The 14205-nt window shown below is 36.3% G+C and overlaps 2 protein-coding genes across 6 annotated transcripts in view; one reads left to right on the forward strand and one right to left on the reverse strand.

Annotated features, from left to right (window-relative positions):
* The window catches only part of LOC145670288 (uncharacterized), a 119809-nt gene extending 108116 nt beyond the window's left edge, over positions 1-11693 (forward strand). The window contains exon 2 of the mRNA XM_081738739.1: positions 9424-11693. Within this exon, the coding sequence (XP_081594865.1) occupies positions 9424-9883 (460 nt within the window). The 3' untranslated portion in view covers positions 9884-11693. The remainder of the gene's footprint in view (positions 1-9423) is intronic.
* Positions 1-14205, reverse strand: part of aop (ETS variant transcription factor anterior open) — a 438519-nt gene that overhangs the window by 179002 nt on the left and 245312 nt on the right. The gene's annotated exons all lie outside the window — the stretch shown is intronic.

The raw sequence follows: 14205 nt of genomic DNA on the forward strand, positions 1-14205 counted from the left end.
CCTTGAATTTCACGCCACTTCCATTAGGTGATTTACCGTCGTTGAAAATAAATGGATTTATCGTGATCTTTTTGAGGATAATTAGCGTTTCTCCCTTATTGTTCTACGTTCTTTTGATGTTAGGTTACTATTTTAATTTTGTCGAAAATTTAAATTTCTTTTCATTATCGGAAGTATATGTGGATTTCCAGTTTAATGTGGAAAGATCCTCACCACTTTTACCCAAACTGTATGTTGGAATTCTACGAGGTGTTCACAAAGCATGAATGTTTAACTATATGGAAGCACTATCTTAATAGTATTTCTAGTGTTCATACTTTTATTACTCGCTTCAAACAAATTAAACTTGAAATACGGCTTCTGCTGATTTCTTCCAATTCTCGAATTTGTCATTTACCACAGAATATCCAGTTGTATTAAAATAAAATAAAACTGAAGTTTCAAAACTCCACTCACATCCACAGATATTTTATCACATGCAGGTTAACATATATTTTTATTCAAATAGATTACGAATATACTACAAGGGGCACTACTGAAGTAAATACGACTTACTGTTAATAGTATTATTTACGCTTTTACCATCACTTTACTTGAAACGCTTTTACCATCACTTACAAAAAATAGCGAAAGAAAAGCAATTGGAACACAACATCCGGACACAAACCTACTGTTGTATTTTTCACTACTCTTCAGTTTGAATCGTAAGAACTTGCTCGTCTACTCTTGAAGTTGTTTAGGTCATACTGAGCTATGGCACGTAAATTCGTGGCCAGGCCCCGGGCTACTAGCACCGCAAGTTCATCTAAACAACGGAACCATTACGTTATTTTAAACTCTTCTCTCTGAACTCTTCGTCTCTTCCTCGATAGAAGTTGACATTTCTTCTTGTTTATCTTGTATATTTCAATAGTATCTCTACTGCACTAATTATTATTTACGAAAGGACAGTTTATTTTATATCGATCTTGTATTTTCTAAATACAAAACTCTTCGTACGATAATTAATAATTTTCTCTCCATAAGCTATTCTTTCTGGTCTTTCATTTGACAATTTATAATCTTAAAAACAAATATTAGCAGAGCAAGTAGACGGCGTCTTGTTACAAAATTTAAGTAATTTAACATGAGTATTATTACACTCTTATTCCTTCAAGTATCATTTTAGAGCTTACTTTTTGCTACATGAAAATTGCTTTCGATTGTTGGAAATATCGGTGAACTGTGTAAGACTATATATTATGTAATAATATAATATGCACTGTCAGTTTCACACCAGTCAAATTTCAATTCCATGTCATTTCCAGTAATCGAAAGCAAATTCCATACATCAACTTTTGTCAGGGATCAACTTTGTCAATTCTTTGACAGTTTTTCTTGGTCTTGTCACACACTTTCTATGACTATCTTTCCTACGTATTTTCTTGTCTTGTGGTTATAGTGAAGAGTTGCTTTTATCTACTGATCATTTCTTGCATTATGTCCTTACCACTGCTTTTTTAATGCCTTCAATTTCATGATAGTATCTCGTCACTCCATCATTCCCATTCATGTGTTTGTATGTTTTTAATTTCATTTCACTTCCTAGCATACATCTCCCTGTACTACAGTTTGCAGACTGCGAATGTCTAATTTTGTTAGTTCTCACTCCAATCCATGTCAAATAACTCCAATTTCCTTCCGCATGTAATATTGGTGGAAATGCACTTAAAACATCCAGTAGGAATTCACGGACCTGGCCAAAAGTGGCCTCAAAAAGAGGGTAGGCCTACTAATAGGTAAAAGTTGTCTTAACATAGTACTCTGGGACATTCTGTAAATGTTATGCAAGATTTTCGAAGCACAAAATTACCTTAATAGCACGTATACAGAAGTACAGTTTCGGTGTTGACTGGGGAACATGTCTGCTGTGGGAACACTTTGCCTTCACAGTATACACCAGCGATGGACTACTAACGCTTCACAACCCATCCAAGCGGCAATTTTGTCAAGTGATACCCGGCCTTATGCAGCCCCGATAACAGTTCTTTAATTCTGGTGCCATCCTAACACTGGAAACAAAATGTGATGCTTACACAACTACACTGGTCTTATTGTCCGACAACTTTGATTTACTGGCAATATGCGCCTATAGACATTATGTTCAGCCTGCCGTCTAGAGTTGCCGGTGTCCTTGGTCCTTCAACTAAGATCAGAGAGCCGTTTACAGACGTACATTTGGTGATGTGAATTTCGTTCATCAGATAATGTATATGTAGTGTTTTAAATAAATTTTCACAAGTACTATATATAAGCAATCTTGGTCTTGGCTTAAGTAGAAGTCTTCTTTTTAAGGTATCGTTGGGAAATTGATGGTATAAATTATATACTGTGTAAGTAGAAAATAAATGAATAAAAAGCAACTTAAATTCTCAATCCTAAGAAAGTTTTCCAGGTCAGCCATACTGAGTGAGGTCTTCCTCATTCAGACCAGGAAAATGCCGGGATAGTGATTCCAGGCCGTTTCTTTCCTTCCCAATTTTCCGGGTACTGTATCGCGAAGGGACGTCATTTCTCATGCGTGACGGGTTAACATCGCCATAGCTGCCGAAAGCCCAGAAGCCTAATCCCTAATCCTAGGGAAGTGCCCAGACTTCTACACGCTCATCCGCCCTCTGAGGAGTCCATTGGCATTAGGTGGAGGCTGAATCCTTATATCAGGACTCAGTCGGTAACCACATACAATGACTGCCTAAAGCGTTGCCTGTTTTCTCCCACGAGGAGGTGTAGGTTGTGATTTTCCCTTCGTTTAGGATGAGAGCCGAAGGCATTACTCAAACGTCTCCAGTACTTTCAGAAAACGGGCAATGATAGAATTACTATAGTAGGGAAATAGGGTTACTATATCAAAATTATCGAATGCTGACAATCTTGCAGAAAATGTCTTGACCTTTCATGTTGGAAAAAGAAAACATTCTTTAATACGTAATTTTAAAACAGTTTGCCTTATAATTCTGTTTATGACATTGAAGCTATATTGGATACAAGAACTGGATGATAGCTCTAATATTTTTGACAGAAGAAATTAATTATGTTCTTGTAGTAAGTAATTAATTCTCCAAAATTAGGTACGAATTTAAAATCATATTTTACTACAATGATCCACTAAACTAACTGTAATAACAGGAAACTTCTTTCTTTTGCCCACTGAGGGGTGATTTGAGAAAGATATTTTTCAATGAATTCATTAAAGCTTGCAATTGCAAAGTAAATTGACAAAGATTAAGAAGTTCACTAATGTTTCACTTACCCACAATGACTTTTCAGGCGTTCCAGTGACATCAATATCTCAGTTTGGGTTTGGGATCAAGCTTCGGTGAACCTTGACTATCACCATCAGCAGCTATTAGAGAATCAGAACTTATTTCTGTATTAGATAATGTGAGTAACTATAGCTTTTCGTCTATAGAAGACGGAGAGCGTGCCTTCGGTGCCCGTGGTCATGGGCTCAATTTCCGGAGAGGCACTCAACAATTTCGATGTTGACCCAGCATCGTGAGGACAATTGGGGAGTTATCTTAAGTAAGAGGTAACGGATTCCAGTCTAGAAAGCCGGCATTTGGGACTTCGGGCGTCGATGCGTTGACTACACATCCCCACTTTGAACGTAAATCCGCTGGTAGGAACCGAAGGACTGTCGCGCCAAGAATTTAGTTTCTTTTAACTATCATAAATGCCTTCTCTATTATTAAATTTTATCCAATATTTTCTTTTCAACTAGTTTGCGAAACTCAGAGCTAGCTAATTGTTTTCTTTTTAAATCATGTTCATAGTTAGCACAACTAATCACTAAGAAAAAACAATCTTTTGAATAAAATTCGCCTCGCGTCTTTCGTAGCTTTGTTTAGTTATTTTTAGTTTTTTTTAAAAAAAGTTGAAGGGCGGTTTATCATTTTCCCCTCGCTTTTCCTATTTTTTTTCTAGTTTTACCTATGTTTCTTTGCACGGACATTGCGCCTAAACGTATTAGCTTAGTGTCTTCGTTTACAAAAGCGGGCCATTTTCCTGCCACTATAGAAAGTAAGAGTGCACTGTATCAGAGAAATATTAATTGACGCATGTAAGTGAATATATCTGTGACGGTCATAATTACTGTTTTTGTAGTGGCGTAGCACACTTTTGCGAGCCCCCTTCCCCCGCAAAGTATAGAGAAGGGGCCCCACTTGTAAAGCCGACAGAAGTAAGGTTGAAGTTCTACTTCTTTAAAACTTTATTCATCGCAAGACTTCGGGGCCCCCTATACCTCACCCCCCTCCCCCCGCACTGCGGGGGTTGCGGAGGCAGCTGCTACGCCACTGTGTTTTTGCATCGTACATAGTTTCCTCATCCTCATTAATCTCTTCACCCCCGCTTCCTGAACTCCAGTACTAGTATTCTTTCTTGATGGGGGACTGATGTCTCATGTAGGCTTATTAACTATAACATCAGCAATAAAGAAAGTAAGGTTTAATTTGCTCTAATTTTAAAACATTACGTTAATTAAATAATAATAATAATAATACGGAGCGAGCTCAGGCTACTTGTTAGGATTCTTGCTTCGCAATTGGATAACACCGGGTTCGAATTCGGAGACCAGCCATCCTGACTGAGGATTTTCCAGGGTTGTTCCTCAGTTATACTGAGCAAATTCTAGGTTAGTACCTTGATCTAAGGCTCTGGAGACCTTCCTTTCATTCCTTTTCCAATGTTTTCATCGGTTGATTACTACAGTGTAAAGTGGCCTCTGAGGATGTATCTGATAGCTTATAGTAAATAAACAATAACGACGTAATATATCTTCACGAAACGTGTGGGTTAATTTAACTACAGCCTTACAGTCCCAATAGATAGCTAAAGTTTTAATATCAATTTCCTGACTTTTAAATACTATTTTCATATTGTTTCAGCTTTCAATTTTCTCATGTATATTCCCACCGAGAATCAAACCTGAGATAACATGAACAAATGCGAATATGTTAAATATTTTTGAACACTTTAATATACAAAACACAAAACGCTTCAATGATACGATGCATGGATATGTTTTGGCTACGTCCTGCAATGTATGATTAAAGAAACCTGGAGGGTGAAGAAAAAATAACAGAAATCTCTTTTATATTTACTCCTTCAACAAACTCCCGACCTCAGAAGCGCAAGCCATAATATAAATAGGTAATAAAGTTATGCAACGAACACAACCATATCGCTCTCCTGAAATTCTCGTGTGTATGTTTAAAAATCTACTGTTGTTCCACGTCAACCAGTCTATATTTTTTGCTGTATATACCTTCGAAGTGAAAGATATTCATTATTACATTTGTTGATGGTTGGACTCTAGTGAGTCAGAAACTACTATTAATAAAGTTTGTTTTGTCTAGTATTCCTGCGATTAGAAGGGCCTTATCTAAAAGATATTTCATTTGTATATGAGAAAAGGAGAAAGTTTATTTTCTAAGAATAAAATAAATATTTTCAATGTGAAGCTAACATTAAGTTTCGAAGAGGAGCTAAACAGAAGAATTTGTTACCATTTACATCAGTTTTCAGACAGTTCATTATACTCTGAAATGGGAAGAAATCAAACTTGGAAACATTTTACTAAAGAGACTTCGACAGAAAGTGCAACATGTAAATATTGCAAGATTAAAATAAAATAAAGAACAAAGGTAGCACAAATGTGTTACGGAAACATTTAAAAGCACAGCAACCTACTATATCAATGAATCCAAAAAAAGTTTTAACAAATTTTAGATATTCAATTTTATCATCAGAATTTCAGATGTAGGTTTGGATACGAATCAAGATCTGAGATTCGAATTTCGGATCCAGATCCAAGATCCGGACCCAGATCCGAGATCCGGATCTAGGTCCGGATCCGGCAAGATCCGGATCCGGATCTCACTGGATACGGGATATCCGGATCCGAAAATTTTTGGCCATCCCTAGTACCCACTTGAAAAAAAAAAGTATAGTAACAATGTACTAAGGCATACGAGCGCAATAATTGCGTTTCGATCTCTGTAACAGGGTGTAAACAATTCACTAATACTGAACCTTGAGCTTTTTTTTTCTTTTTAAATTGGAACGATTTAACCTGACGAGTTCTCTTCCTTGATGGCAAATAGGAAGAAGAGTACCTATTGCTTCCTTCATGTGGTTACCTCATACCAACAAATAAATCTTCTATATAAATTGTTGGTTCCTTACAGACTACATCTGCAGACATTGGCAATGAGAAGAAACTACTTCCTTTTTTTTTTTTTTCAGTAAACGAAGGCCATAGAATGGAATGTAGTGAGATGCTGATGAAGCAGGAAGCGGAAGGCTTCTGAGGGCCAGAAGGACGAGAAAGGCAACACGATACGGAATGATATGACGCGAGGCGCACAAGTCGACCTTGGATACCATTAGACGTCATCTTCCCCGTGATTCTATGAGAATCTCGAGTCAGTGACCTCATACACCTATCGGGGGGTCCCCTCCCATGTTAAGTTCATGCAGCTGAATGAGATTCCCTAAAGCAAAGTCACCTCACACCAAATATCGTGAACATTTATGTCCAACTGTTCTTATTGAACTTCGGAAAACTCAAATACAAGTTTGTTATTTTTAGCCAAGAGAACACAGTATGTCTTCAACTTCAGCAATACGTAATATTACATATTATTTCTTCTCCATCCCCTAGGGCAGGCCCGCAACTAGGGCTTGTGTTAAGTTACATGGTGCAAATACGAAATTCGGCGTCCTTCGTCTCCTTTCCCGAGGTTTGGTAAACGTTTCTGTTCCCAACATAATCATAGTACACACACAAAATAAAGAAACACCTCTTTAGTTTATTTCACGAATTGTTAACAATTGTCATTACGTTCATGCTTGTTGAACAGGGTACGGAACAAGGCTCTGACAGGTAAGAGGGAGGAAGGGAATGAAGAGCCTGTGAAGGGGTCTTTGTAGAATGACTTTCTTCTACCAAGGTCCATAACATCTGTAGTCAGACAAGTGAAAATGCAATATTATATTTTTAACAGGGTTGGCAAAAAAACATGGTTTTTATTGAAAAAAACAAAAAAACCCGGTTTTTCATTTTAAATCAGTTTTTTTTAAAATTTTGGTTTAAACCAGGTTTTTTTGGTTTAAATAATTTGCTCTATGTATTTATATCACATACGGACAGAAATAAGTTTGTTTCGCCTTGGTGTTATTATACAACAACCAGGTTATGCTGAAAGGGGTCACATAAGCTCAAAGCGGAATCCAAACCGCTTCTCGGTTTACATCCGAGAGAAATTGTCCTCCACTTGAACTCGAAACCGGGACTAATTGGCCACAAATACGATATGTCTGCCGACGTTCTTAGGAAGGACTCCTGATAAAAATACATTGTACTGATCTTTACATAGGCCTACTTTTTAATATAATTGTCGAGAATCATTTCAGAAGGACAAAAAGATAAACTGTTGCACAAGTGAAACCACTATACGGAATTACATATGGGCAATTTCAAAATACTGCAAGTACAGAAGAATTAATTTAGCCCAAGTTAAAGAAATACGACGACTTAATTTGCATATCAGTAAGAAAAGTGAATAAAGGTACGAATTAATTGAGTCAATTTTGGCTCTAACCCTTTTATACATAAATAGATACCAAAGATACTTCTGATTTCAATAAATGCCTCTCGTGGGGTTTGTATGACCCCCCCCCAAAAAAAGAACGGCATTTCGATGTATTTTATCAACAATAAACATTATTTAAACGAAACAATATTTAGAATTTTCTTTTGATTGCAATTGCATAACAACAATAACAAACTATAAAAAAAAAACTTTCAAAAGAAACATACATAAACTTATATTTTAAAAAAGTTGTTTTGTAGTATAATCTTTTTGAGTAATGAATGGGGAATTTAGGTCTGAATATAAAACGAATAATATACGGGAGTGAAACGTGATAACCCACAAATGTGTGTTTATTACGATTTTACGAACACACACTTTGACGAACATTTTTCATTTTTTGGTTTAAACCAGTAGTTTTTTTTTTATTTTTTGAAAAAAAAAACAGCTGTTTAAACCAGCCAACCCTGATTTTTAAAGTATCATATTAGACTTTACTTTAAATTCATTATTGGCTTGAAATAGTGGAATTAATAATTACCAAATTTTTTTCAACAAAAATATTAACCGTCAACATAGCGTCTGTTGAGGTGTTTTAACCCATTTTATAAGATCTTTGTTTTAACCCATATTTGTCCCCCGGGTCGAAAACGACCCACTTACGTCTTTTGTTTATTTTTCTCTAACTGTTACTGGGAAGAAAGGTTCTATTGTTACAAGTGTTTTGTTGTGTTGTACTTGACAACACTGTTGTGGAGTCAAGCAGCTCCAAGCGCCAATTCATTATCAGTGTCGCCGAAACTGTGAATGGGACGAATGGGACGTGAAGTTTGATTTTCAACGATGGAAGGACATACAAATTTGTAAGTTGTATTATTATTTGCAGCAATGTTAATTATGTTTCGTGTTTATTTGTTCAAAGAAACTCGAAAGGCCTAGAAAATAAATATAATTGTTTTGTATATTATATACACTTTTGTCGTTAGTGTTTTGTTTACGAGTGTGTCGTTTTTGACAGGTCGGGCATATCCGATAGCAATAGGCGTTTATTTTCTTTTTGAGTTGAAACCCTAAACGATAGTTTTTCTTGCAAAATATAAACATCTTTACATCATGATGATCATTGTTATTATTATTATTATTATTATTATTATTATTATTATTAGCCATTTTTGTCTGAGAACACCATTCTTTGGCAGAGAGTATTGCTTCACTCAGTTTTCTTGTTTCCCGGATTCTAGGGCAAAACTTGTACCCAGAAAATTTATGAGAGAAATTTTGACGTCACATATGAACTATACTAATTTTAGGGGATTAGAGCTAGTTGATAGGGCTATTGCTATAAGGGTTCTGGCGTGACGAGCAGTGGGTCGTGTCAAAGCTTCAAACTACTGGGATGAATCTAGCAAGGTATCCTCGAATCTAATATTATATACAAAAAAAAAAAAAAAAAAAAAAACAAATTATGTAAAAGGGATTGTACAGTTGTGGACAAAAGAATGGGACATCCCATCTTATTCTCCCTGGTATCTGGAAAGTTTTGTGTTTACTATTGAATCATTGAGATTTCCTCTAGTTTTAGTCCTATCGCTACTTCAAGGACGTACAATTGTTTTGTTCCTTATCTTCCCTTGTTCTTTGTGGAAATCAAATAAAATTAGGGGTGTTCCATTTTTTGTCCTCGATTGTTCATACAAGACCTAACCTTACCTAATATAACCTAAACTTACACCTACATATACAATATGTTTACTAAAGTTGCTATTTTCTTTCTTTTATATCCTTTCAGAACAAAAGGTCTAACAACATGTCAGATCCTTGAGGCTCTCGATTCTTTGGCAGAGGACAATGATATCCATTTGCTTGATGTATTTCTTCATCCACCAGATGACAATGGTGCAGATACAGACGGTGACTCCGGAGAGGAGGACTGTAATGATCCTGACAGGCTAAGTGGTCGTCAGCTAACATCTGGAGCCGATCTTGTTGATAACAGAAATGAAGATGATCCAATGATCGATTTTGAGGAAAACTATTCTGGTCGTACGATTTCTGCTTCAGCTTCAAATACATCGCCCGCTTCTGTGTATGATACTTCTCGACGGATGTCTACCTCCAAATCTGGCATCACTACGGCGTGTCGAAAAATGTACAGCAAAGAGGAAAGAGTTCCTCTATATCAAGCAAATGTGTTGCTCGTGGTGAACAGAATTTTATCTGGAGAAAACAAACCTTTACGAAAAGAGTAGCTCAGAGTGGGCTCAGTCTCATCCTCGGTCTGTGCTCGCACTTTCAGGTAACAGCGAACCTATTGAGTTCTTAAAATTATTTCTGAGTGAACCAATCTTAGAATATACTGTTAAAAATAGTGTGCGATATGCGGTTTCTCACAATGATCATTCCTTTTCTTTATCAGTGGAGGATTTGTATTGCTTCATAGGTGTTTTGGTACTTAGTGGCTACCGCGGAGAAGGATGTTCTGGAACCTCAGTGATGACACTAATAACATACTAGTGTCTACGTCCATTAGAAGAAACCGATTTGACGAAATTTTCCAATATCTACATATTGTTGACAATGACAATATCAACAAGGGTGATAAAATGGCTAAGATAAGACCTCTCCTTGAACATTTAAATGACGCATTTTTGACATTTGCACCAATTCGAAAGGAAATTAGTGTGGATGAAGCTATGATTCCCTATTTCGACAGACATGGATGCAAACAGTTTATCAGAGGAAAGCCAATCCGTTTTGGCTATAAGGCGTGGGTGGCTGCAACTAAAGAAGAATATTGTCTACAATTTGATATTTATCAGGGGCGAAGAGACGAAGACTGTCGCGAGATTCCTCTTGGTGAGGCTGTTATGCTAGATCTGATGTCGCTGATACAACGTGTTTACCCTGATGTTGCCTTGTGATAATTTCTTGCCTTGCCTTGTCTTGCCTTGCGATATATTGTGATAATTTCTTCACCTCTCCTGAAATTGTAACAAAGTTTCTGGACAGAGGCGTTATGGTAATGGGAACAGTTAGAGAAAATCGAGTTAAAAATTGTCCACTGACTGATGTGAAAACTATTAAGAAGACTGAAACGGGAAATATGGATTGCTGCGTTGATGAAAGTGAAGAAATATGTGCTATAAGATGGAATGACAACAGCGTGGTCACTATTCTGTCCAGCGAGCATGGAACGCATCCCCTTCGATCAGCCAAACGATACTCCTTTGCATCTTGTTCTAAAATTGATATTTCTCAGCCAAATGCAGTATTTAAATATAACTTTCATGGGAGGGGTTGATCAAATGGACAGTAATGTTGGCACGTACCGAATCAGCATCAGAGGAAAGAAATGGTATATACCAATTCTATTCTGGATGATCGATGTTGTCACAAACAATGCCTTCCTTTTAGCAAAACATTATAGATATCCAAATGACAGTTTGCAGTTTCGAAGAGATACCTAATCGCATTCTTCATACCGAAAAATTTTTACCGTACACCGTACGCAAGAGTGGTTCAGATCACCTTATTGTAACCGATCAACCAAGAAGAAGGTATATACCAATTCTATTCTGGATGATCGATGTTGTCACAAACAATGCCTTCCTTTTAGCAAAACATTATGGATATCCGAATGACAGTTTGCAGTTTCGAAGAGATACCTAATCGCATTCTTCATACCGCAAAATTTTTACCGTACACCGTACGCAAGAGTGGTTCAGATCACCTTATTGTAACCGATCAACCAAGAAGAAGCTGTGCCATGTGCAATAACAAAACAATGAAGGCGTGTTTTAGGTGCGGTGTAGCTCTCCATGACAAATGTTTTCATGATTTTCACAAAGCCTAAAAATTACCTGCCATTTCTCATATACTAACGATTGAAAAATGTTCGTAACGAATGGACAACATAAGAAAATCATATATTTTATAAATTCGTTAGAAAATCCTATAATAATAATCATTAAAAGCACGTTATTTGATTTTAATAGAGTATGCGGTATGAACCTGAAAGTATATTGACAAATATTGTACCTAAAATATTCAATCAATAAAACTTTTAAAAGCGATAAATTATTTATTTCATATATGATAATGATACACATTTTCCCCCCGGGTCGTTTTCGACCCAAGAGTAACAATTGCTGATGCTTATATATTTGCCCCAGGATCGTTTTCGACCCAGAGCCGTAATTAGCCAATGGGAGAACAGCAATAAGTAATACACGGAATTCACAAATAATAAGGCGAAAACTTGTCAAAAATAAATAAAAATACGAAACAAAAAAGGATACGGGATTATATGCGTGAATGGTCTTATTCCTAAGATCAAAATCACATGTTAAATAAATTTATATGGACTACCAGGGAGGTACATATTCTTCCAAAAAATTAAAATCGGTGCACCATTGTCAAAGTTATGCGTGAACATACCAACAACATATATATAAACGTGTTGAATTGGGAACTTTTCTTAAGTCAGTTAAAAATATTAAGTACGATAGTAAATATAAGGTTTCTTTGACGATTTGCTTAACGCGTACCCAAAATCTAATGTTCGTGGGGAAAGGGAAATACACACAGCAGAACCGTACATTTCACAGCCTAACCGAACAGAAGTAGAAATCGCTATAAAGAAATTAAAGAAACACAAATCTCCAGGTGTAGACGAAATTCCGGCTGAGTTAATTTTAGCTGGAAGGGAAAAATTGAAGATAAAGATACACAACTCATTCTCCTTATCTGGAACAAGAAAGAACTATCATAAGAGTGGAAAGAATCAATAATTGTTCCAACCCACGAGACAGGCGATCGAGGCATCTGTCTTCTGTCAACATCGTTTAAAATCCTTTTAAATATTGTTAGCAAAATTAACTCCATAGACAGATGAAATTATTGGAGATTATTAGTTCAGATTTAGGCGAAACCGATCAACTATCGACACGATATTTATCATTCGACAAATACTCGAGAAGAAATCGGAATACCCCGGTACATCAATCATTAATAGATTTTAGAAAGACATACAATTTGGTTAGGGGGGAATCATTGTACAACATTCTTACAGAAAATTTGGAATACCGAGAAAGCTAGTTAGATTAATTAAGATGTGTTTAAATGAATCCCAAAGCAAAGTCCCAATAGGAAAACACTTGTCCACGAGCTTTCACGTCGAGAATGGCCTTAAAGACCCTTTATTATTCAACTTTGTTCTGGAATACGCTATAAGGAAAATCAGCCCTCTGATATAGCAACCATGATCTAGAGAAGAATGATATTCACGAAGTTACGGCGTATGCTAATGATGTAAATCTGATAGGAGACAATAGGAAAACAACATAAAGAAATGTAGAGGTTTTATTAATTGCTTGCTGAGACATTAGTTTAGAGGTAAGGCAATTAGTATTTTAAGTTTCTTCCCTTCTTCTAAACTGGAAGAAATTTTTTATTTGAAATGAACCAGAATTTATGAACACTTTGGACTGAAAATTTTGCGAACTATTTAAGTTTTGTTACCTCCATTATATTTGTCATGCTACTTCCAAAGATAAGGAAGATGGACTTACTCGCTCTTCTCAATTATGAAGTTACTTGTTCTATATAAAAGTTGTTCATTACACAATTGTTAGGGAAAAAAATTGCTTTGAAATACACCACCATTACATAGAATGCCAATTTGTATTTGAATAAAAGTGGGCGACAAAATATCTAGAACTTTGTAAATTGAAAAGTTTAGAAGTAATGCAGAGAAAACAAAATACATGGTAATTCGCCGGGATCGTAATAGTGTGGAGTATTATGCTACGTTAAAACATAAATAATACTTTCGACAAAGTAGATACTTTCAAATATCTAGGACCAATATTAACAAACCAAAACCATATCCACGAAGAATTTAAATGTCGCCTAACACGTTTGCCCGTGATGATCTGCTGCACAGTATAAATATGTTTGGTCAATTTTTCCAGAAAGTTCTAGATATACTACATTGACTTGACACCTAGTCTTCAGGCCCAGCGCTGTCATCGGCTGGAGAAATTTCACTCCCATTCGTCATCCGCTCTTTCGCTTAGCTGAACCTTTATTGGCTCAACGCGTGGGTGTGTGCTTTAGTTCGCATTTTTGCCACGGATCAAGACATTTTGGCGGCACTATAGTTGTGTGGAGCGATCGGTAGGTAGATGTTATTGGTTTGGTTGGAAGAACACATATGCGAGTAGTGTTATTTGAGTTTTGGGGGATAATTTTTGCATTAAAAACTGTCCAAGTGGGAACACCTGTTGAATGCGAATCTTCATCAGAAATCAGTTGACAGATTGATTTTCGTCATTACGTCTTTTCTCTACCTTTACTGAGAACCTGTTTGTTTTCCAAACCAAATACAGTCGAACTTGACAAAGACGCATTTTCCCATAAACACCAAGCTAATGCTATAAGATTGAATTGTTTATTACCTTTAGGTTGCAGATTGATATTGCATTACTCGAAAACAATACTTTGTGGTCTCAGTAATTTTGGACCATAGCAGGGGACACTGTCATCTACTTTGGCACGTTTTGCACAGAAC

Source organism: Thermobia domestica, chromosome 14 (genome assembly GCF_964235325.1).
Source record: "Thermobia domestica chromosome 14, izTheDome1.hap1.1, whole genome shotgun sequence".
Lineage (NCBI taxonomy): Eukaryota > Metazoa > Arthropoda > Insecta > Zygentoma > Lepismatidae > Thermobia > Thermobia domestica.